The sequence below is a fragment of the Pleurodeles waltl genome, chromosome 3_1 (assembly GCF_031143425.1).
Source record: "Pleurodeles waltl isolate 20211129_DDA chromosome 3_1, aPleWal1.hap1.20221129, whole genome shotgun sequence".
In the NCBI taxonomy this organism is placed as follows: Eukaryota; Metazoa; Chordata; class Amphibia; order Caudata; family Salamandridae; genus Pleurodeles; species Pleurodeles waltl.
Genome location: NC_090440.1, coordinates 1051815823 through 1051840462, shown reverse-complemented (window position 1 = coordinate 1051840462; position 24640 = coordinate 1051815823). Strand labels below are relative to the sequence as shown.

Below are 24640 nucleotides of genomic sequence, written 5' to 3'. Positions count from 1 at the left end.
AAGTATATTTATCAGTCTTTGTCATATATTGTATATCTATGAAGCAGGATTGAAGAGTAGCTATACTTACTTGTTTATTATAATGAATGATGTTCATGGACCATAAACTATAGAACTGACACTTACAATATACTATATGATTTGATCACTTTTCAGATGTTACTACTTCTGCATTGATATTTGGACGCACATCACGACCAGCAGCAATTTCTTGCTTGGCTCATCCGAGATACATTAAAGTACTACAGGTCCACTATCATTGCCATCTTTCCATTTACAACCTTACTTTACTTAGTTTTTGGTTGGTTTATGTTATTTTTCCTTACCCACTTAAATACTTATCACACAATCTGGTGGGAAACAATTTACTTTATTTTTTACTTCCTCTCTTCTTCCTCACATATGTTCAGTTTCCTCTTTTTTCTCTTTTCACTATTTGCACCTTGGATATTTCTCATGGTTGACTGAATCAATACTACTCATCACTGAAGTGTTTTATACTGGGATTTTTTTTTTATATGAGTTTTTATCTTTCACTATCACCACGGTCCCTCTTGTCTACCTTGCCGGTAGGGGGCTTTGTTCAGCTGTGCGTGGCATCGGTCGTGCCAGAAGTTAAGTACGCAGTGCATATATAGGCGCTACACCAGCACGCTGACGTCAGGTCCCAAGCAGAGCGTCATCAAGGACTTCATTAAATAGGAGAAGCGTTTCTGAGAGGCTCACTCCTGGCTGAGGCACATCAGTCAAGACGTTCGTCTTGACTGCAACAGAGGGCATGTTGAGGTTCAGGACCTCGGCCGCCCTCCTCATCACCATTGCAAAGGACGCTCCATCCTCCTTAGCCAAGCCAGGGGGAGAAAGTATGCCAGTATCTGGAGAGGTGTCCAGACACTTGGCTTACGCCAAATCCTCACACCAGTCCATACTGTTGTCGAAAGGTCGGTATTCCTCGGGTCCAGCGGCCCCTTCCAATCCTCCCTGAGTCCTAGCCCATAAGAACAGGACTCAGGCTCTGGCCTGCAAGGCATGGCTCCAGTCTGTCCCGGAAGACGCCCCTCTGGCTCCATGTGTGAGTCAGGAATCAGAATGGGGGAAGTGCAGATGGTAGCACCAGGAGTGTCTGCATCAGTATCAGCGCCAAGGCAGGTGGAGGTGGCACAACCGATGCTTGTCCAGATCCATCTGTGGATCCAAGGGTCCATACTGGCGCCGGAGCTGGAGCCACCCGTGTGGATCCAGGTTGGTCACCTCCTGAACCTGTGGGGCCCGAAGGCACGCCAGCTGGAGAAGATCGCTTGAATATGAGGTTCATGACCTAATAAAATTCTTGAAGTTGAGCGGGGTTCGCTCTAGCTCCTGGAAAACCAGGGAAGTGTGAAGCCAAACAAGGCGCTGGCTTAACCGCACAGGCAGGCCTTGAAAGTCAACATTTCGTCATCCTGTTGGCCGACGGACGAGGTGAAGTCGAAGACCTCATCGACTTCTTGCAGGGGGACTTACCCAAACAACTCAAAGACTTCCAGTGTGAAAAGAATCTCCGACTCTACTGCCACTCCAGGACCTTATTCTGGATCGAGATCGCCATGGCATTGCACATCAAACCACCATGAGCTTGATGGATCACTCCCTCAAGGCCTTTGGGTTCATGGTCCAGCAACAGGAACAGGCTTTTCGTTTTGTGGTCGCACTTGATGCACCAAAGGCATACAAGATGCAGGCCTGTCATTGACCAGTAACAGGAGTGCAGGGTTTGAAGCTGGCCTTCCGAGATGCAATCCCTGCCACACTAGGAGAAAAGCTCAAAAAGTTGAAAAAAGTTTAGTAAAAAAAGTGACTAAGGGATAGCTCTCTCTGGATCTGCGCTTACTGGTGTGGAAAGAAAAGAACTGATGTCAGAGTGCTGGGGTGGGACCTATATAGGCACTGCGCACAACACTTCTTGCATGGACAACACCACGCCGAACAGAACAATGCCACCTATCGTCGTGCAGGGGTACTGCTCGAGAAAGATTTCCAAACCCAGTCTGACGCCTGGAGATAATTCAAAAGGTGAGGAATATGCGGCTAGCAGTCCCTACCAGATGAACCCTATACTCGCCCTGTTAAAGGCTTCGTGCTACACAGTAGCACAAAGCCTAACCACTGATATCATCGCCCCATGGGGTGGAGAAGTGGCAACTTTGGAGGAAGCCTGGCAGTGGTCAAGCCAATAGATAACAAAATCAGCACTGAGGCAAAACAAGAAACATCCACAGTGGCTTGAACATTTACTTAATGCAACACATCCCACCCATATGCCCACTCCCATATATTTCAGTGTAATTAAATCTGAATGCAGCCGCCTTCTTTAAAGTATTAAATTCACGGTGCATCGCTCCATGTTGTACTAGCTTTGTTGATGCTGGGACACGCAGAATGTTCCTGTTTTTTTCAGAGGCAACCAAAGCTTTAGTTGCCCGTTCCACAGTGGACAGTTCTAGGGTAGATGGACAGAGCCAGGCCAGTTTCTTCTTAAGCAGTGGGCAATAATTTTCACTTTCACTGCTGTTCATGTGCAAACTGGTTCTACGGGGTTCCAGGGCTACCTTGGGTTACTGAGACAAGAGAGGTCTTTCACCTATGATGTACTGAAGTCACCTTGTTATTGGGGCTAAAATGAGAAACACCTGCACTTCTTTTGACACTTTACTCTCAGGTTTGCAAGGTGGAGCATTCAAAGGCTTACTCAAGGAGGTGGTGTTGGTTAGAAACTCAAACCTCCACAAAAAGCACATTCAGCTAAATACTTGTACTGTGTGGATAAGCCTCGCAAAGGAATTTAGAAATAGTCTTGCCTGGAAAAAATAGAGGTAACAGGGAGGTAAGAGCTAACATCAGTTAGTGAGAAACTTGTTGTAAGTCCTCCCCTGAGACATTGTTGACCACTGCTGCAGCCCTCCAATATACATAATATGTACCAGCACAGTAGGATATGTTATCTACAGAATGTTATGTAGACCTAAAAGATCATGGTATTTTGCCAAAGAGCTCTGTCCAACCACATTCAAACCAACCTCTATATGTACATGTGGTACGCCCAAATATAGGGAACATGTTTCATTTGTAAGGTGTATGAGAAGGTTGTAGCTAAAAAAACTAAGGGTGATTTGCAGCATGCACAGGTGCTAGGCTACCAAAATTCTGTTAGAAACAAAATATACTCTGTGCTCATGGCCTGCCAAAGATTTAACCAAGTTGTAGCCTTGGCAAGCTGAGACACTGCTGGGTTGTTTTGGGAGGTTTTGCCAACACTATTCTCTGTATGGTGAAACCAGCATTCACAGGCCTAACCGTCTGGTTGCAGGAATGTACAAGTGATAGGATCGTTACATCTTAGGAAAGCTCATGGAAAGCACCTGATGTGTCACTTGGTGGACATAGTTTTGAGTGATACTTTTCAGGAGCTAGGGTACAAAAGCACTGGGCCTTGTTGACAATTAACTGAATATTCTCACATGGACTCATAAACGGTGTCATGCCTGGATGCCCAGCTACCTGCCCGTAATCCCTCTGATAGAGAATTCAGTGTTGGTCTCCCAGCCACTTAAAAGTGTACAAGACCATCTTTTTCTATATTTCCGCAATTACATAACCTTTGCAAATGTAATTTTGATTTGATCTCAGTGATAATTGCTTGCCAAGTTAACGTTTTGAATCATCTCAGTGGTGTGCCTCCACTCACTTTACCATATCAAACATATTTAAAGAACAAACATCGCTGCTAGCAATCAGAATACCACACTACTACACAAAAGATGAAACATCAATGAATACCAGACCTCTGTAGCCCCTCGTCAACAGAGGATCCCAATAATAAGTCTTCTCAGCTTTAAACAATGTATAATCCCTTCTTATGGTGTTTGCCACAATGTTAACAATGAAAATCCTTCTCTAGTGTATTCTTCCAGAAATTCACAACTGACTAATACAATTGTTACCCAATCAAACTGTGTAAAGAAGATCAACAAAATGGCAGAGCTGAAAACCTGGGAATACCTTCCCATTGGACCTACACTGAGCACTAAGTGAACCATCTCTTTAGCAACTGACCCTCATGGTAATGAGGATAAGCAGCGAAAGCCTCACTCCGAAATGTGCGGTGAGTTGGAAAGTCAGATCTCTGCAAAGCGCACAATAACACTTAATTAGTCAATGCCCAGACAATGGGCCTCATTACAAGGCTGGCAGTCTTAGGAACCGCCAGCTTCGCAATGGCGGTTGGACTGCCTCAGATAGGGCGGTCAGACCGCCCCATTAAGACCGTGGTGGAGCCGCCACGGTCCAACCGCCAACACCGCCAGGCTGCAGCCAGCCTGGCGGCCCCAGCGGTTATATACCGCCAGGACAGCGCTGCAAGCAGTGCTGCCCTGGGGATTACGAGTCCCCACCTGCCAGCGTTTCATGGTGGTAAACACTGGCATAGAAAGTCTGGCGGAATATGGGGTTGTCGGGGGAGGGGGGCCTGCACTTGGCATGGGCAGTGCAGGGGCCCCATGCACAGCCCCATCACGCATTTTACTGCCCAAATTACGAGCCGGCGTCAATGTTGTGGTGAGTGTTCCGCTGGGCCAACGGAACACTCCTAATATGGTGGGCAAAAGACCTCCAGTACCAATGTGTTTACTTTTTATAGGAAAGTGATTTACACAGAACTAAATATAAAATAAAATAACAAATGTACGCAATGAAAACTAGACATCCCTTACCATTTCTGATTTACATATCTATGCAAAAATGTCCCTCAGTGTTAAATAATGTAAAGCACATTCCTATTGTGACTTTCATGGAGTTCACAATGTAAAAGTATAGTATTTGTCAGGTAACTGATCGGGTAAACCGCTTCCTATTGTATTTGTCAAAGAGATCACAATATGACATGCAAAGGCCCTTCATACAGCATTTGACACTATGGTGGTCATTATGACCCTGGTGGTCTTCTGACTGCCAGGGCAGAGGTGGCCGTACCCTACCAAAGATTTCCTTTTGAACCTCCTTCTGGAGGATGACAAAGAACAGTCTGGTCACCAGGCAGGAGAGGAGGTGGAGGGAGACTCTAACCAGGTAGATTCAGGAGAGGGTCATAAAGGTGCAGGGGAGGATCCTTCCACAGATCTTTCCGCTAACAGACCATATAGTGTAGCTGTTAGTGGTGGGGGGGGGGGGTCACACACAAGTAGAGCTCCCTTCACACCTAGAGGCCAGGTTAGAGAAAGATCCACTTCTGCTCATTCCCATATCACCTCAGTCTCTGAAGGGTCTCACACATCCAACCCTGAGGATAACTCCCTACATATGTAACTCGGAAAGCTGAGACGGGAAGAGGCTATATTGAGGCTGAAACAACAACAGGAGGCCTTAGATAGGGAAACTTTAGCTGTAGAAAGGGAAAGACAGCAGCATTTAAAGTTTTTGAAGTTTTGAGGTCAGGGAGGACAACATTAACTCTTAGAAACTTACACAAGATTGTTCCCCCATACAATGTGGGGATGATATCCAAAAGTGGTTTGCTGCACTTGAAAGGGATTGTAAGGTTCAAAGGGTCCCTCAAAAGTAGTGGGCTGCTATACTTTGGTTGTCATTCTCTGACAAAGCGAGGGACAGACTCCTCACTGTTAGGGCAGAGGACTCAGACAGTTACAACATTCTCAAAAATGCATTCATTGATGGTTTTTGGCCCACCACTGACCAATACAGAATGAAATTCAGGGAAACCTGAAGATTGGGTTGACTTTGTGGACTGTTCTGTCAAAGCTTTAGAAGGTTGGTTGCATGGCAGTAAAGTGTCTGATTACCAGGGTCTATATAATCTGATTTTGAGACAGCATATGTTGAATAATTGTGTGACTGATTTGTTACACCAGTATCTTGTGGACTTAGATCTGACCTCTCCCCAAGAATTGGGAAAGAAGGCAGACAAATGGGTCAGAACAAGGGTGAGCAGAAAAGCTCATACAGGGGGGTGAAAAGAAAAGAAGAACAATGTGAAAAATCTCACGATAAGCATGAGGATAAAAATAAACATAAAGATCCTTCTTCAGGTCCTCAACACTCCTCTTGGGGTGGGGATAAATCATCTTCCTCTTCTTCACACTTTACACACAATAAAAAGCCCTGGTGCTATGTGTGTAGAGGTAAAGGCCAGGGGATAAGTCCTGCCCAGGTAAGGCCCCTGAGCCTACCACCACTAATACATCAACTTCAAAATCTAATGCCCCTAGTATTAGTAGTAATAGTGGTGGGACTACTGGAATTAGTCAAACAAAAGGTGTAGTTGGGTTCACTTTTGGGTCCATTATAGAAACTGGGGTGGGTGTGGAAACTCCTAAGACAGTTTCTGCACACCTGGTGGCATTGGCCTTGCTTCCTTGGCTGCTTGTCCCCTTAACATAGACAAGTACAAGCAGTCAATTCTAATAAATGGTGTTAAGGCCGAGGCCTACATGGACACAGGTGCCAGTATCACTTTGGTGACTGAAAACCTGGCGTCACCTGCACAATACCTCCTTGGACAGAAGTACCTGGTTACTTATGTCAACAACTCCACTCAGTCTCTCCCCTTAGCTGTAGTGCAACTTAGTTGGGTTGGAGTTAGTGGCCCAAAGTAGATGGTGGTATCGCCTAACTTACCTGTAGACTGTCTCTTAGGTAATGACCCAGAGGCCACAGGTTGCGCTGAGGTGGAGTTTAGGGCCCATGCATCCATGCTGGGTATCCCTGAGCAATTGCTGCCTCTCATTTCAAGTGAAATGAAAAAGTAAAGAAGAGAAGGAGCCCTGAAGCGTCAGGATCCTCCTCATCCAACAGGTAAAAAGGGTATCAAGGTATCCCTTCCCCACCCTGCCACTAAGGATACCATTCCTATGGTGGGAGAGACCTCTCCTGGAGTGGAACCTGTACCAAGGGAGCCCACAGCTGTCACAGCTGAACTCCCAGAGGTAAAAGTTCCTCTCTGTGGAGCCACTAAACCAGATAAGCAAAACTGCACTGTTTTTGTAAATATGGAGCAACCCTCCAGCCCTCCCAGAGAAACTTTAGTGCAGCAGCCCTGCACTACCTCTAAACACGTAGGACAGCAGCCCTGTCCTAGTGTGGAGCCTATAGGACAGCAGCCCTGTCCTGCTCCAACCCAAGACAAACAGCAACCCTGCTCTCTCTTTCAGCCATATGGACAAACTTTTTGCCCAACTATGGCCTTGCTGAGACACCGCCCCACTTTAAACCCTACAAATAGAGAATCTCAGAATATGCACTTGCACTGTTTTCTAGGTAAAAATCTCCAACCAGGGTGGTTTACATCCCCACAGGGAAGTAACCATACAGTGGATGATAAAGGGAGTAACCACTCTATTACAGATCTACTCTCCACATATCACCACATTAGAGTCTCAACTGGCCAAGGATAGCCTTATTGTCCTTCGTTTGGGGGGAAGGCTTATGTGAGAAAGTAGCCTCTTTCTAGCATGGTTACCCACATTTATGGCCTGGTTTGTCAGTGTGTTTTTACTGTCTCACTGGGATCCTGCTAGTCAGGACCCCAGTGCTCATAGTTTGTGGCCTACATGTCAGTATGTTTTACTGCTTTGTCAGTATGCTTGACTGTGGCACTGGAGTCCTGCTAACCAGAACTCCAGAACTCCAGTGCTTATGCTCTCTCTGATTCCAAATTTGTACTTACATACTGGCAACCCATTATTCCACTCCAAATTGGCATACTGGACCCCCTTATAAGTTCCTAGTATATGGTACCTAGGTACCCAGCGCATTAGGGTTCCAGGAGATCCTTATGGGCTGCAGCATTTCTTTTGCCACCCATAAGGAGCTCATACAAACAATCCTTCAGGACTGCCATTGCAGCCTGAGTGAACTAGTGTAAGCAGTATTTCACAGCCATTTTTACTGCACCAGGTCACTTATAAGTTACCTATATGTCTAACCTTCAGACCCTGAAGGTTAGGTACATAGTACCCGTGTGTGAGGGCACCACTGCACTAGCAGAGGTGCCCCCACATTGTCCTTGCCCAATTTCCCGACTTCGTGAGTGCGGGGACGCCATTATAAGTGTGCACTACATATAGGTCAATATATATATGTAGCTTTACAATGGTAACCCCGAATATGGCCTTGTGAGGTGTCTAGGAACTGGAAACTGTACTCCCAAGCCAAGCAAATTCTGGTATTGGGGGGGCCGATTCCATGCACCATGGGGGCTCTACAATGGACCCCCAGGATTTCCACTGTAGCCCCAGCTGCTGCCAACTCACAGACAGGCTTCGGCTCTCCTGGGGCTTCAGCAGCTCAATCCCAGAAGTCTACACCGATTCAGGGACCCCCAGTCCTTGTTCTGGCGCGAAACTGGAAAAAGGAAAGGGGAGTGACCACCTTCCTGTCCATCACCACCCCAGGGGTGGTGCCCAGAGCTCCCCCATAGTGTCCCTGGGTTCTGCCATCCTGTTTTCAGGATGATAAGGGAACTCTAGGAGCATCTGAGTGGCCATTCACAGCAGGTGACGTCAGAGATCCCTCCTGATAGGTGCTTACCTGGTTAGGTGACCAATCCCCCTCTCAGGGCTATTTAGGGTCTCTCCTCTGGGCTTTTCCTCAGATTTGGTTTTGCAAGACTCCAGCAGGAATCCTCTGCAACCTCTGCTTCACTTTCTACCGACGGATCAACCGCAGGACTCCTCCAGGAACTCTATAACTGCAACAAAGTATCCAACAAGGCTACTGCAACTCTGTAACTTTAGCTACTGCCAGCAACGGCAACAGTTTCCAGGTCGTGCACGCTCCGAGGACTGCCTGTCTTCATCCTGCATCAGAAGGACTGACGGAATCTCCGATGGAGTGACAGAGTCACTTCCCTGCTTCAGTAGGCACCTCTCTGCAGCGACGACCGGTACTCTGGGTCCCCTCTCCTGACGGCAAGCGTGGATCCTGGAACACAGGAAGTTGACCAAAGTGACCCTGACTGTCCAAAGGTCCAACTGTCCAAATTTGATGTAGGTAAGAGCTTGCCTCCCTGAGCCAGACAGTACCCCTGTGCACTGCGTGTTTTGCAGCTCCTAGGGCTTCTTTGTGCCTCTCCAAGGAATCCTTCGTGCACAGTGTAGCTAGGTCCCCAGCACTCTATCCTGCGATACTCAGCTCCCTGAGTTGTTCTCCGGCAGCGTGGGATCCCTTTGTGTAGTTCTGCGACGACTGCGTTTTGCAACTCCTTTGTCCCCGTGTCCTGGGACTCCTGTGGGTGCTGCTTGGTCTTCTGAGGGCTCTCTGAAGTGCTGAGAGCCCCCTCTGTGACCACAGTCTGAGTTGAGACCCCGAGGCCCCTCCTTGGCCCAAGTAGCGCCTGTTCCTGCAAAACGTGTCTTTTGCGTGAGCCAAGGCTTGTTGGCGGTATCAAAAGACAAAAACCAGCCTGCATCCATCTACTCGACGTAGGACATCTCTGGCACTAAGCAGGAACCCACAGCTGTCTTCTTTGGTACATTTCTGACTTTTTCTTCTAAAAGGAGAATCCACTTTTGCACCTTCATCCGGGTTAGCAGGGGCTCCTGTTACTCCTGGACACTTCAGCTGGTCTTGGACTTGATTTTCTCTCTCCGCAGGTCTTCAGGTTCAGGAATCCATTGTTGGTGTCTTGCAGTCTTGCTTGGTTTTTGCATTATTCTTTATCACAACCTCTAGTGTGTTCCGAGGAAACTTGCTGTACTTTACTCCTGCTTTCCTGGGATCAGGGGTGGGGTACTTTACTCACATTTGGTGTTTTCTTATCCTCCCAGCCCCCCTCTGCACACTACTCTTGCCTAGGTGGGAAACCGACATTCGCGTTCCACTATTTTAGTATACGGTTTGTGTTCCCCCTAGGCCCATGGTAACCTATGGTGATTTTCACTATTTGCACTATTTTATGACTGTTTACTTACCTGATTTTAGTTACTAGTGTATATTTTGTGTATAATACTTACCTCCTAAGGGAGAATAGCCTCTAAGATATTTTTGGCCTTGTGTCACTAAAATAAAGTTCCTTTATTTTTGGTAACACTGAGTATTGTCTTTCATGTGTACAAGTACTGTGTGACTACAGTGGTATTGCAAGAGCTTTGCATGTCTCCTAGGTCCGCCTCGGCTGCTCTGCCTATAGCTAGCTCCAGACAGCCTGGCTTCTAGACACTGCCTACATTTCACTCATACGGGATAGCTGGAACTGGTATAAGGTGTAGGTACCTTAGTTACCCACTACAAACCAGGCCATCCTCATACAGTGGGTGGAACCGCCAGCACTGGTGGTCTTCTGGTGCCTATGACTTTGGTGGCCTTCAAGGAAGACCGCCAAAGTCATAATGAGGGCCTATGTCTGAGTTAAGAATAACTCCTTTTTTTAAGAACAATGGGCTGGGTAGCATAAATGCTGTCCAATCAAATGGCACTAGTGGAGGAGATTAACAAAGAAGCCGGTCTAAATCCCCACTCTTTATCTTGCTTCTTTTTAAATGATTGCATACTGCTAAAGTTGTGTTAAACGAGATCCAAAACAAATCTGCTGTTTGGAGATCCTGTCTGCATCCAGCAATACTGACCACATATAAATTATCAGTGATAAAATCTATGTGGAACATAAAAGGCAGAAAACAGCTTACCTTTCAAAGTTAATCAGCCATTTTAGGGCACACGCGGGAAAGTTTAGATTTCAACTAGAAGTTATAATTTACGTCATACACTGGTATTTATTTTGAGGTTGCCGAGCTCTAAGGAGATAACTAAAGGAAAAAAGCCAGACAGCTTTAGGAGCATCACCAAGCAGAATAATTTTTCCAGAGAGAGAAACTTTTTTTAAGAAGCTATTATAAACAGTGTGACCACCACCTAAAGTACTGCTGCATCGTAGCTATGCAGTGCTAGCACAAGGAAATGTGGCAATTGTCTTGGAAATTTAAATAGATGTGTCATCATTTAAAACTTGAATACCTTATATGATTTAGGTCGACAAAATGAAATCAATTAGGTAATAAACTCAGACATACAAAGCCGTATATTGGCATATAAAATCAAAACTTAAAATTGTTCTTCATCTCAACCTTATCTCACAAAAACCGCCTTACTCTTCTTTTGCCCATTAATTATACGCTTTCTCGTCATAACACACAAACTCTATCTCCAACTCTGCCTTCCTGTTGAGAGAATCGACTACAGAAATTCCAATGGTGCTACACAGAGGGTCAAAAAGATGTCTCAAGGGAGGGGGTGAGGGACAACTTTGGGTTAGTACGGTTGTTCTTGTAGCTCCAAGTCCAGGAGTGAATTCTTTTGTATGAAGCTTGCTCTCCTCTATGAAGCCATGGTTATTGTGGCCAATGCTTACAGCAAAGAAATTAACCACAATGGGTGCAGTGATGTTCTGAAAAGACAGATAGAAAATGGGCTATTGCCTGAGGCGCAGGAGACATTATACTGTATACCCTCAGAAGTAACTGTTGGAGGAGATTTTAATGCTGCATTTTGGCATTATGGGCAAGCCATAGCCAAATCGGAGTACAAGGTCTACACCAGTGGTTCCCAACCTTTTGACTTCTGTGGACCCCCACATTGTCACTACTAGAAGCCAAGGACCCACACTGAATCATTATTGGGATCCGGGGATCCCCCCACTGACTTATGACTGAAAACTGAGGACCTAATCTGTTAATAATATTTAATTTTCTTATCAGTCACGGACCCCCTGAGAAGGCTTCGCTGACCCCCAGGGGTCCCCGGACCACAGGTTGGGAACCACTGGTCTACACACTCCCTTCTGATGCCAGCAGATGGACACTGTTTAACAAATGTCCAGATACAATGTGATGCCTGAGAATAAGATTAATTATAATAAATTCATTAGAAGTAAAGCAATCCAAAGACCACAGACACTAACAATGCAGAGCTAATTACATGGTACTACCACAATAGAAAGCAACACTGAAGTCAGTGAAAAACAGTAATCTTTATACAAGATTATTACCTTGAATCAGCTTCGGATTCCAGTGTTTCTAAAGCTGCAAGTTCCTTGTCTAACTTTTCACGGTGACTCAAAATCTATTGATGGAGTAAATTGGAAATGTCAATTTAATAATAAAATAACCTATGCGCCCATAAACGGGCAAAAAAGATCTCTTAATTTGAATATACATGCACTTGCACCGTTTAACCTACCCCTATATATCCTTTAGATAAACAATGCATGCCCGAGACACACTTTACTCCCACCAGCCATACAATGCCAACTAAAGCAAAGCTTCTTGTTGCCGAAAAATGTAAATTAGCTTTTTGGGTAACTAGTAATTAGAGTAAAACGCTCTTCCATTTCTGACTTCAAATGGAGTTAAAACTCTACTCTTTACTATCACAATGACTTACCATTGCAATCTTCCTAGCTGTACAACTAATGTAATCTGCTTGTATTTAAAAGATTTAGAACATTTTCTAAAATCCTCTGTTGGCAGTCACAGGGATAAACAATTTGCTCGACAATCTCCTGCACTGAGCTACCTTCTTAAAGTAATGGATACTTTTATCTGAAGAGCAGACAACCAGCATCAAATCAGATTTAAATTAAAGGAAGGCTCACTGCTAAGTGCGAACTGTCTTCAAACAGAATAAGAGAAATGTTTTCTAAATATTGGACCATAAATAGTACCAGGCAACAAGGCAAGGGAAACAGCAATTAGTCCATGACTGACGGAGAAGATGTAAGCCACACGTAAACTTGCTGTTTAGCCCAGCAGTGGCAGCTGCAAACCTTTTCCCCCAAAACAACAATAAACTGTGTTCATTATTGTTTTTTGGAAAGGGGTGGGACCAAGGGGTGACGAGCAATGAGGGAGTGTGCTCAGAACTCCCCCTCAGAGTGCATGTGTGTTTGGCCAGCCGTCTTGGATGTTTTCAGAAACCACCCCCTGCAAAAACAGGTAGTTTTGTATTTGATAATTTTGTTGTGTCCGCATAGTGTTTTGGGGCATTTCATTTAGCGGACACTAGGCCTACCCACACATGTGAGGTACCATCTTTATCGGGAGACCTTGGGGAACGCTGGATAGATGAAAGTTTGTGGCTCCCCTCAGATTCCAGAACTTTGCAGCACCGAAATGTGAGGAAATGTTTTTTTTTGTCACATTTTGATGTTTGCTAAGGATTCTGGGTAACAGAACCTGGTGAGAGCACTACAAGTTACCCCATCCTGGGTTCCCCTATGTGTCTACTTTTTAGAAATGTCCAGGTTTGCTAGATTTTCCTAGGTGCCGGCTGAGCTAGAGGCCAAAATCCACATCTAGGCACTTCGCAAAAAACAGGTCAGTTCTCTTTGGGAAAATGTGAAGTGTCCACGTTGTGTTTTAGGGCATTTCCTGACACAGGCACTAGGCCTACCCACACAAGTGAGGTACCATTTTTATCAGGAGGCTTGGGGGAATGATGGGTGGAAAGAAATTTGTGGCTCCTCTCATATTCCAGAACTTTCTGTCACTGAAATGTGAGGAAAAAGTGAGGGTTTTTTTGGGGCCAAATTTAGAGGTTTGCAAAGGATTCTGGGTACCAGAACCTGATGAGAGCCCCACAATCACCCCATCCTGGACTCCTCTAGGTGTCTAGTTTTTAAAAATGCACAGGTTTGGTAGGTTTCCCTAGGTGCTGGATGAGCTAGAGGCCAAAATCCACAGCTAGGCACTTTCCAAAAAAACACGTCAGATTTCAATGTAAAAATGAGATGTGTCCATGTTGCTTTTCCTGTCACGGGCATTAGGCCTACCCACGCAAGTGAGGTACCATTTTTATTGGGACCCTTGGGACAACAAAGAATAGCAGAACAAGTGTTATTGCCCCTTGTCGTTCTCTAATTTTTTTCCTTCCAAATGTAAGACAGTGTGTAAACAAGACATGTATTTGAGAAATGCCCTGTAATTCACATGCTAATATGGGCACCCTGGAATTCAGAGATATGCAAATAACCACTGCTTCTAAACTCCTTATCTTGTGCCCATTTCTGAATTACATAGGTTTCCTTGATACCTTTCTGTCACGCTTTATATTTTACCAAATGAATTGCGGTATACCTGGTACACAATGAAAACCCATTGCAAGGTGCAGCTCATTTATTGGCTATGGATACCCTGGGTTCTTGATGAACCTACAAAACATCCATATATCCCTGCAACTAAAAGGGTCCAGCAGAAGTAATGGTATATTGCTTTTAAAAGCTCAATTTCAATATTTTTTAAAAAAATTCAACTGTTACTTTCTGTAGGAACATCTTGAAGGATCTAGACAAATTACTCCTTGCTGAATTCAGAATTGTGTCTACTTTTTCAGAAATGTTTAGTTGTCCAGGGTCCACTATTAGTTTTGTACCCATTGCTGTCACTAACTGGAAAGAGGCCGAAAGCACAAAAAATAGTAAAAATGGGATATGTCCCAGTAAAATGCCAAAAATTTTGACTAATTTGCTTTTCTGATTCAAGTCTGCCTGTTCCTGAAAGCTGGGAAGATGGTGATTTTAGCACCGCAAACCCTTTGTTGATGCCATTTGCAGGGGAAAAGAAATATATGCTTTCTTCTGCAGCACTTTTTTCCCATTCTATCGCCCCCACCCCCCCAAAAAAAAAAAGTTAGCTGTATTTTGGCTAATTTCCTGGTATCCTCCAGGGGAACCCACAACTCTAGGTGCCTTTACAATCTCCAGGATGTTGGAAAAAAAGGATGCAAGTTTGGCACGGATAGCTTATGTGGACAAAACGTTATGGGGGCCTAAGTGCAACTACCCCAAATTGCCAAAAAGGGCTCAGCACTGGAGGGGAAAGGCCCAGCAGCTAAGGGGTTAAACTTTCTCGTTTTGCAAACAATTCATTTTTATGTTCGCTTTCTAAGCACTACAAAACTGATTCTGAAATGAATGTGCTGCTTCCTAATGGAATTAGTGAAAGTATGTTGAAACATTTTGCTCCAGGGGAACTTGGATCTGATTTCAGAGTGCACAGGGCTGGACTGGGATCCCAAAGCAGCTCTGGCAATTTTGCTGGCCCAGTTGGGGGGGAGGGGGGGGGGCTAAAGGAGTGGGGGTTTGGAGAATATAAGGGGGGCAGGTGTGAAGCACTGCTGCTTTTGTTACTGGAGGCCAATATTGCAGCACCGCTGCAAAACTGGCCCCCAGTAATAAAACCAGCCCCCACCCTTACAGCCTGCATGAAAACGCCTGATGCCACGACCAGCCCAGCCCTGAGAGTGCATAATGTGCATAAAAAAACTTTAGGAGCCACAGGGCCGGCTTTAGGGTGGTGCAACGGGTGGGGCCGCACTGGGTACTGACCTGGGGAAGGGCGGTGGGGGGATACTGGCCTCAGGGAGGCGTTATGTTTAGCAAAACAACAATTTAAGCACCTGCTGCAGAGTTCCTTGTGTGTCAGGGTTTTTAGGCAGCAATACAAAATGTCAAAATTTGTGATTAATATTCCTGCTAGAGAGAGAGATCAGAGTTTTGCCTAGTAGCTGTTTTGAATCGCCGTTAAGTAGCGCAGAGGGCTAATATGCCTGCTGCAAAGACCCAGTGCCTTAAAACAAATGAAATGTATGTTAGAGAGGGGCTATAGAGAGATGAGGGGCACGTTTGCTGGGTGGCAGAGACGGAATCTAAGGGGAAGATCAGGGAGGGTGGGTTGGCCGAAAAAGACTGTCAAACCAGGAACCACAAGAGCTAAAGCCGTCCCTGGTGAGCCACATATGTGAAATGTTTTGCTCATGAGTTACTTGAGCGAGAGCAAGGATAGGCTTTAGTGCTGGTGGTACCCCCTTCCCCCCAAATGACCTCCTCGGATTCCCTCACTACTGTTTGGCAAAAGAAGCTCTCGTCTCACCATAGCTCCTCTCTCACATACATTTCAGTTGTTTCAAAGTGCAGGTAAAGGCTGGCTTCCTAACCCACTCAACTGTCCGCTTAGAATACAGATCCGTTCTTTACAGAAGGCATAGTAACCCTCTGCTAGACAAAACTGCCATTTGACAAAACTCTGGTTTCTCTCTCTAGCAGGAACATTAATCACAAGCGTTACCGTGACATTTTTATTGCTGTCCGAAAGCTGAAGCACAAGGAACTCTGCAGCAGGTGTTTTAAAATCGAAAGTTATTACTCAACACAGCCCTTTTTCTGGGGTCAGTGCCCAATGAGGCCGCACCCCCAGCACCCCTTAAAGCCGGCCCTGGTGAGAGCAAACACAACAGGGCGAGGGTGATGGAGGTGTGGAAGAGTCAAATGGAGAGATTTCCTTACACTAAATGTGCGTGACTAGAGTAGACGAAGGAGTCAAAGGACACCAACCCCCGGATGTTTAAAGATTAACAGAAGTGGAGCAAATTACTTACACCAATTTTCCCAATTATTTATTATGCCTGTTTTAAGCACGAGCAACGTGTTAAACTGACGAAACTGCTTCTATATTGCTTTAGCACAAGATAATGTTGATCCTAACATCGAATATGAACGACGGAAACAGTAAGGCGAAACACTAAAAATACATACATGTGGATTCTTTCAATTCCAAACCGACAACGGTAAAGAAAAAATGGACTGGAGACCACTTTGTTTTATTCTGTCTCGTGCAATAGATCCTTCTACCATGATCTGGCTTCATGTATACCTGTCAAAAAGATGCACACGGACGCTCCGATTTGATCAAACTGGATGATGGCATGGCGCCCACGAGTGACTGGTACAGTGCACATTTCAAAAGACCAACATGCACTAAAAATGCACACCAGACACGATTAACAAAAACGTGCAGATTACAGGACTCGAACGTTTAATGCATGTTGATGTGCTGGGAGACAAAGTGGCCGTGCCATGCAGAGATTGTGCAACGACAATCATTTTGCACACAAGACATTTTACTCCGATGCAATGTTCTTTGTGCATCAGACTTTAAGTGATCTGGCACTGCCCACTGTATTCCGATAATAGCATTTTTCGCCTTCTCAGCTCAATATCAAAAGTGCGAATGTTTGGATCGACCCTCGGCTCTTGAGGCAGCTGCTGGCTATAGGTAAACCCACCCACAATCTTTGTCCTTTTCGGGGGAAAGGGCAGGAATCTACTTTGCTGCCAAGATTCTTTCCCAGATGAGATGAGTTTTCGCGTCTCTGTCTGAACTGTGAGACAGGTATTGATTTCGTGAGCGCTGGCTGTTTGCACTTTATGTCCCCTGTTCTGGCGAGTCAAGTCCTGATTTCTCTGTTAATCAGTGGATGCTTCAGACGCCGGCGCAGTGTTAACTCCTAATGCAGACGTGTACTATCAATACAATGCAGCACTCCATGAATCGTTTCAACAGCACTGCAGCTTGCACTGTCGTGGCAAAGCATAGTTTCTTATGTATGCAAATAGAATAAACAGTGACGCACGCACAAAGTCAATTACATACAAACATGGCATAACCGATCGGCATCAAGAAGTTCCAGGTCATTCAGCCAGCGATCCCTCATTGTGCATTCAATCATGCATGTTCTAAACAAGCAGGATTACCTAAACCAAAGAATACCTGCCTTTGCGTTTTTTTGGTCAAAACAGATGACCCCCAGAAGTCTACGGCCCTTTCCTACTATTCTTCTCAAACTGTTACAATTCAAAACAATTGCTGCAAGTGGAAAAGCAACTGTTTGTGATAGGATGTAGCCAAAAATAGACTTCCCTTTTCGAGGGCAGATATGGCAGGGTTAGGATGTAAGGGAGACCCTTTACAGGGGACTGTAGGTTGTGTACAAAGGAACCCTAGGTTCTTAAAAGATTCAAACTGCATCTTTACAAGAGGCCAAAGGTCCCTTTCTATCTCTTGAGTCAGGCAGGCTGGCATGTAGAGGGGTACTGACCACACTTGGGGCTCTGGATTCCTCTCCTTCATCCTGAGAAAGGAGAGATTCTAAGTTGCAAACGTCACTCTGACTCTGTCCCAAGGATCACTAGAGTACACCAATTTGCAGGAGAACTCACTTGGTGGGCAACAGCACAAGGGAAGGCTTTGGTTTCAGGAAGGACTAAGGGAACTTCTGGATCTCACCAGGAGAGCTCATATGGAGGTCATGCTGCCCTAACCTCAAAGTAATATTCTGGAAAGAAAAGGGAGCTTATGGATGTTACACAGAGCCCTTCTGGATTGTGATGCCTGTCTCTGTCTGGTACTGGTGGTTCCTGTTGATAGTCACACTTGGGGATGGGAAACATAGGCCAATCCTGCTAAGGGTATCACCCTTCATCAGCCAGACTACCTTGAATTAAGTGGCTTAGGGCCAGATGTAGCAAAGGGTTTTACCCATTCTGTGTCTATGGGAAAATGTGTTCGTACATATGGCCTTTAGTGAGCCCGGGACCCATGTCTGGGCATACCGGGCACACTTGGGCCAAGAAAGCAAACAAACACAAATGAAGGCCACAGATTGGAGCTGCAGGCCTTGAAAAATCATAAAAATGTTACTAGACCTGTAGGCCGAGTATGCTGAATAATCTTCTTGACCATAACTGTAATGTACTTGACCCGTAAACGGGTCTCAAATTGTGTGATCTTAGGCAAATATTTTAGTTAACAGTCACTTTTTTCTTAATTGTCACAAATAAGTGTACCTTTAAATATGTGAGCTGAGCATATCTGCTGTACAAAAAACGTATTTATTTGGTTAAACAGGCTAAACGTCTGCTCCAGTTACAAAAAGAATGTAGCCCACATACAGGGGACACAAAATCCATTACTTGCCTCTTAGTTTACTAATAGCAGGAGTTTTCCTAGGTTTATGTTTAACCTCTCGCTGTCAGGCCTTTTCCCCTCCTGTGCCGAGCCTTTCTTTGGCTATTTGGGGCAGTTCGCGCTTAGGCCCTCATAACTTTTTGTCCACATAAACTATCCACTCAAAATTTGCATCCTTTTTTTCCAACATCCTAGGGATTCTAGAGGTACCCAGAGTTTGTGGGTTCCTCTGGAGGAGACCAAGAAATTAGCCAAAATACAGCGAAAATTTCCTTCTTTTTTTTTAAATGGGAAAAAAGGGCTGCAAAAGAAGGCTTGTGTTTTTTTTCCTGACAATTGCATCAACAAAGGGTTTGCGGTGCTAAAATCACCATCTTCCCAGATTTCAGAAACAGGCAGACTTGAATCAGAAAAGCAAATTTGTCAACATTTTTGGCAGTTTACTGGGACATACCCCATTTTTACTATTTTTGTGCTTCCAGCCTCCTTCCAGTTAGTGACAGAAATGGGTGTGAAACCAATGCTGGATCCCAGAAAGTTAAACATTTCTGAAATGTAGACAAAATTCTGAATTCAGCAAGGGGTAATTTGTGTAGATCTTACACGTTTTTCCTACAGAAAATAACAGCTGAAATAAAACAATATTGAAATTGAGGTGAAAAAAACAGCAATTATTCTCCACGTTGTACTCTGTAACTTTTTCATGCAATGTCATATTGTCAAAAGCAATATACCGTTACGTCTGCTAGAGTCTTCTGGTTGCGGGGATATATAGGGCTTGTAGGTTCATCAAGAACTCTAGGTACCCAGAGCCAATAAAGGAGATGCACCTTGCAACTGGTTTTCATTGAATACTGGGCATACAGCAATTAATTTGGTTAAATATAAAAGGTGAGAAATAGGTATCAAGAAAACCTTTGTATTTCCAAAATGGACACAAGATAAGGTGTTGAGAAGCAGTGGTTATTTGCACATCTCTGAATTCCGGGGTGCCCATACTAGCATGTGAATTACAGGGCATTTCTCAAATAGACGTCTTTTTTACACACTGTCTGACATGTGGAAGGAAACAATTTGAGAAACACAATGGGCTATGACACTTGTTTTGCTATTCTGTGTTCCTCCAAGTCTCCTGATAAAAATGGTACCTCACTTGCCTGGGTAGGCCTAATGCTTGCGACAGGAAACACAACATGGACACATTACATGTTTACATTGAAATTTGACATGTTTTTTGCAAAGTGCCTAGCTGTGGATTTTGACCTCTAGGTCAGCTGGCACCTAGAGAAACCTACCAAACCTGCACATTTTTGAAAACAAGACACCTAGGTGTATCCAATATTGGGTGACTTGAGGGGCTCTGACCAGGTTCTGTTACCCAGAATCCTTTGCAAACCTCAAAATGTGCCCCAAAAAAACTTTTTCCTCTCATTTCGGTGACAGAAAGTTCTGGAATCTGAGAGGAGCCACAAATTTCCTTCCACCCAGCATTCTCCCCAAGTCTCCCGATAAAACCCCCCTTGGGGGCAGATGGGCCTTCCAAAAATAGGCCAATCTGCCCCCAATGGGGGCAGATATGGCCAACAGTAATGTGCCCCCATGCGGAGCGACCCTTACCCAAGCAAACACACAAATACACACATACCAATACCTGGTGCCTAAGTGGTTTCTGCACCCCCGGGGGCAGATTGGCCTAATAGAAATAGGCCGATCTGCCCCCAAGGGGAGCAGGAACAGCCTAAAATAATTTCCCCCCCCCCCCCAGGGGAGCGACCCCTGCCTAAGGGGTCGCTTCCCTTGTGTGAAATTGGCGCAATTTCATTTTTCTCCAGTCCCTAGTGGTTTCTATCCCCCTTGGGGGCAGATCGGCATAATACAAATTGGCCGATCTGCCCCCAAGGGGGGCAGAAATGGTCTAAATACAATTTGCCCCCCAGGGGAGCGACCCTGGCCTAAGGGGTCGCTCCCCATATATAAAAAAACAAAAGTAAACAAACAAAAATATATCCCTGGTGTCTAGGGGTTTCTGCCCCTCCCCCTCGGGTCAGATCGCCCTAATAACAATAGGCCGATCTGCCCCCAGGGGGTCAGAAATGGCCTAAAATACCCCCCCCCCAGAGTGACCCTTGCCAAAGGGGTCGCTCACCTTGCGTGAATTCACCTTAAAAAAACACCTCTCTGGTGTCTAGTGTTTTCTGCCCCCCTTGGGGGCAGATTGGCATCATAAAAATAGGCCGATCTGCCCCCAAAGGGGGCAGGAATAGCCTAAATATAATTTGCCTAAGGGTCCCTCCCCACCTCTAAACCATTACGTTCCCGGCACAGAAGGGGTTAAACACTCGCTTTTAATAAATATATTACTACAGCATGATGTGGTTGCACACTGCCATTTACAAACAGAAAATGTCCAAGAAAAATCCAAAACCCTTCCCACTAACTTGCAGCTTTACTGATAACGCTATATAATGTATTAAAAATCTGTGAAAATTGGGTTTCAGAAAACATATTTATTCTTTGCAAATAAAGTAAGGTGTTCTGTTTTGTTTTCATCACACTAAAATATTATTTTCATCACACAGAAATGCAAACAATGGGCTTTCACAACTACTGAAATATATTTTGAAATGTCTGTACAGTTGACTTAGCTATTTAAATATTTTGTGTTAGGAAAACCCTGACAAAATCCTGGTACTCTGCATTGAGGAGGAAAATTAATAGCAAGACAAACTGACTTTTGACCTCTGTCTCTTAACACAGAGCAAATGTGACAAGAACAAGATTTAAAAGGGTCTTCATTGTTCCCTCCTTTCTGACTGAACAGTACACCTGTCCTTAGTCAACTCTCCGGAAGGGGCTGAGTATGTCCTAAAATAGCTTGCACTGATAGCAAGCGGGCATGTAGATTTTTCGAGGCCTGAGTTGTCATATATGTGAACAGAGAGGACGGTTTTTGAGAGGAACTATGGAGCTGAGATGGCATAAATTATGCATGCATATTGCTGAACACAGATTAATGAGTCATGCAGAAACCCAAAGACAGACGGTACAAAGTAGAAACACACACACTACTAGGGATGGGAGCGAGAAGGGCAGAAAGAAAGAGCTTGAGATAGTGAGACTGACCAAGAGAAAATGAGAGATCAAGAGAAAAAGAGGGCAAAAGAGAGCATGAAACAGGGACAAAGAGATCGGGATCAAAAGAGAAAGAGACATAGAAAGGCACACATATAAAGAAAAAAGAAGATACAGGCAAAGAAAAATACACCTTGAGATAGGTACCAACAAATTAGTTGCTTACCTCCGGAAATGCTCATTCTGTTGGCTAATACTCTATTTAACGGAGGAAGATTCCTCAGCTTGTTAATTGAGACTAAAACAACTCCCCCCCCAAAAGAGATGGTTTGGAGAGTGGGCTTTCCACCAGGCAATACTACCGGTTCAAGCAGCCCACTCTGTGGACTTCTGAATCATAGACATAGTCCATGGTGAAAATATGCCATGTTGTATAACCTTTCCTGATCGTTAGATGTATGTGTTAGAGAAACTGACATAGGAAGCTTGATGGACTGCCCACGTGACAAGGTGACACTACTTCCAGAAGCTAAAGATGCACATGTCCTAAGCACCAGGAAAAAGGGAAGTATACAGAAGCTAAAGTGACAATGCACGCAGCTCATTGGCGCAACACAGAAATTATGTCAATAAGAAACACAGTCTTGAGAGTTAAGAGTGTCACAGGAAAACTAACAAGAGGCTTGAAAGGAGCAAAGATCAATTACTTTAGAACCATACTGAGGATCCACAACGGCATTATGAAAGCAGGAGGGAGAAACATATGTGAAAACCCTGTCAGAAATAGTGTTAGTAATTTAGGATGGGGATGTCCCTACCAATGGAATAAACTCACTCTGGTCAGGCCAAAACACAGTTGAGAGAGAATTTATGCCTAACCCTTTGTGGCTATGGCAAAGGTACTACCCAGAGAACTTCCTTGTCAAGTTCAAAAAGTACCAGGAACTTCAAAGTAAAAAACGTAACAGGCAAAACAATAAAAAAAAATTGCGAACATTTTAATAGGGAGAAAGACACCAAGATCATCAAAAAAGATTATCAGGAACCGGAGATACGATTTTTAATGCTTTAAGGCAATTCGTGCCTAGAAAAAGTCAAGTACTGTGGAAAAACAACAGCTTGAGGTAGATTTGGACCTAGGTACAATTTCAGGCCGACCAAAATGGAACAGAAGTCAGATACACCAAGCAGGTTGTTCCAATCAAAGGTTTTCCCTTCAGATTCCAACAGCTGTGAAAGCTTCTTTGGTCAGTACTGCAGCCCCCAGCTCCTCAGGGAAGGCTTTTTGGAGAGTATGTCTCTCTCTAGCCAGGGCTTCTGTAGGATCTATTCCTCTTTAGTCAGCTAGGCCCTCTTAGAGTCAGAAGTCCTTCTGCTTTTTGTGTCCCTGAAGCAGGTCAAAAGGAGCCCCGTCTCCTGACACTTGGAGAGCAGTTCCAATCCCTGGGTGCCTGCAGGACTCAGGATTCCTAAAGAGAGAGTCCTCCTTCTTCCAACAGGAGTCAGGATTCTTCTTCCTGCAGGGCCTTCTTCTTCAGATGGAATACTCCCAAGTCCAGGAAAGTTTCCAGGAGGTAGCTTTCCGGTGTCAAACTTATCCTGTGCACTACCCAGTGACTGGAGAAAATCAAAACCCAATCATAACACTTTTCTTGCAGCCCCTCACTTCCTTTTGAAGCACTTACTCTTTGCCTTACAGTAAGATTAACCAGGATTCCCTGTTTCAATATGACAATATGATAGGGCCCAGCTGTACTATGGCGGCTTATCCTCAGCTTTTCGGCCAGTTCCCTAACAGACAGGGTCAAAACTAGTCTTACTTCCTACTGTGGCTCAAGCCAGCTATCTAGGAGGGTCCTGGGGATGAATAGGGGAATGCCTCTTTTGCATCTCCAAGTCAAAGGAAGTAGTGCTAAAGTTGCCCTTTGTTTTACCTACTGTTCGTTGTGCGCTCTCAGATAGCTAATCCCTGCTAAATGGTCATCAGTTAACACCCATTGGCCTTACCTGAGCACATGGGCAAACTATAGTCTGACAAAGAGATGACTCTCCTAGTCAAATCTGTATATTCCAGCTCTGGAGGTGTGATGGGTGGAAGAACTGGGTTTCCCCCTACTGTGACTGAAGCCTAAGTATCTAGGAGGGTCCCGGGAATCGGTAGAAGCAGCCCTCGAGGGTATTTATAATTCAACAGAGTTTATGCTTTAGCTGCCATTTGTTCTGCAAACTGCTCCTTTCGTCTCCCACATGGCTAATCCCTGCTAAGTTGTCAGCAGTTAATGTGTAATGCTTTTCGTGGGCTCAGAGGTGAGCCATTGTTCTCTGAGGCAGGGTTGTTAACCCTCCCAGACAAGTATAGGTATCCCAGCTCTGGAGGTGTGATGAGTAGCAGAACTGGTTTTAAGCCATTTCTGGCAGAAGAGCCTACAGTATATTATACATAGTTACTTTTCTGCTAAAGCCATCAATACTCGATTGCACCAGCCAAATTCTAAGACGCTTTGGCAAAGATCGAGTCAGTGAGACACACTGAAAAAGCAAAGATGTGTTACTAGTATTTCATGCTAAGATGACAGGAAGGCTAAATCAAACTGTATATATTGTAAGACACAAGACAGGTCATATTATTATATTACTCATAATAACAATAATTTTAAAAAGTATTATTACTCTCAGTACAAGCAGCCAGATATATTTAAATAGTACATAGATGGTGTACCCAGTGCCGAAGGCCACAGTTTAAGGTCTTTAAAGTATCTTTTGGGGTGTATTTTTTACTC

At 44.7% G+C, this 24640-nt stretch overlaps 1 protein-coding gene across 2 annotated transcripts in view; it reads right to left on the bottom strand.

The window, feature by feature from the left end:
• CCDC93 (coiled-coil domain containing 93) overlaps window positions 1-24640 on the bottom strand; it is a 1008240-nt gene that overhangs the window by 435133 nt on the left and 548467 nt on the right. For both annotated transcript variants that reach the window (XM_069224342.1, XM_069224343.1), the window contains exon 14: window positions 12035-12108. In XM_069224342.1, the coding sequence (XP_069080443.1) occupies window positions 12035-12108 (74 nt within the window). The remainder of the gene's footprint in view (window positions 1-12034; window positions 12109-24640) is intronic.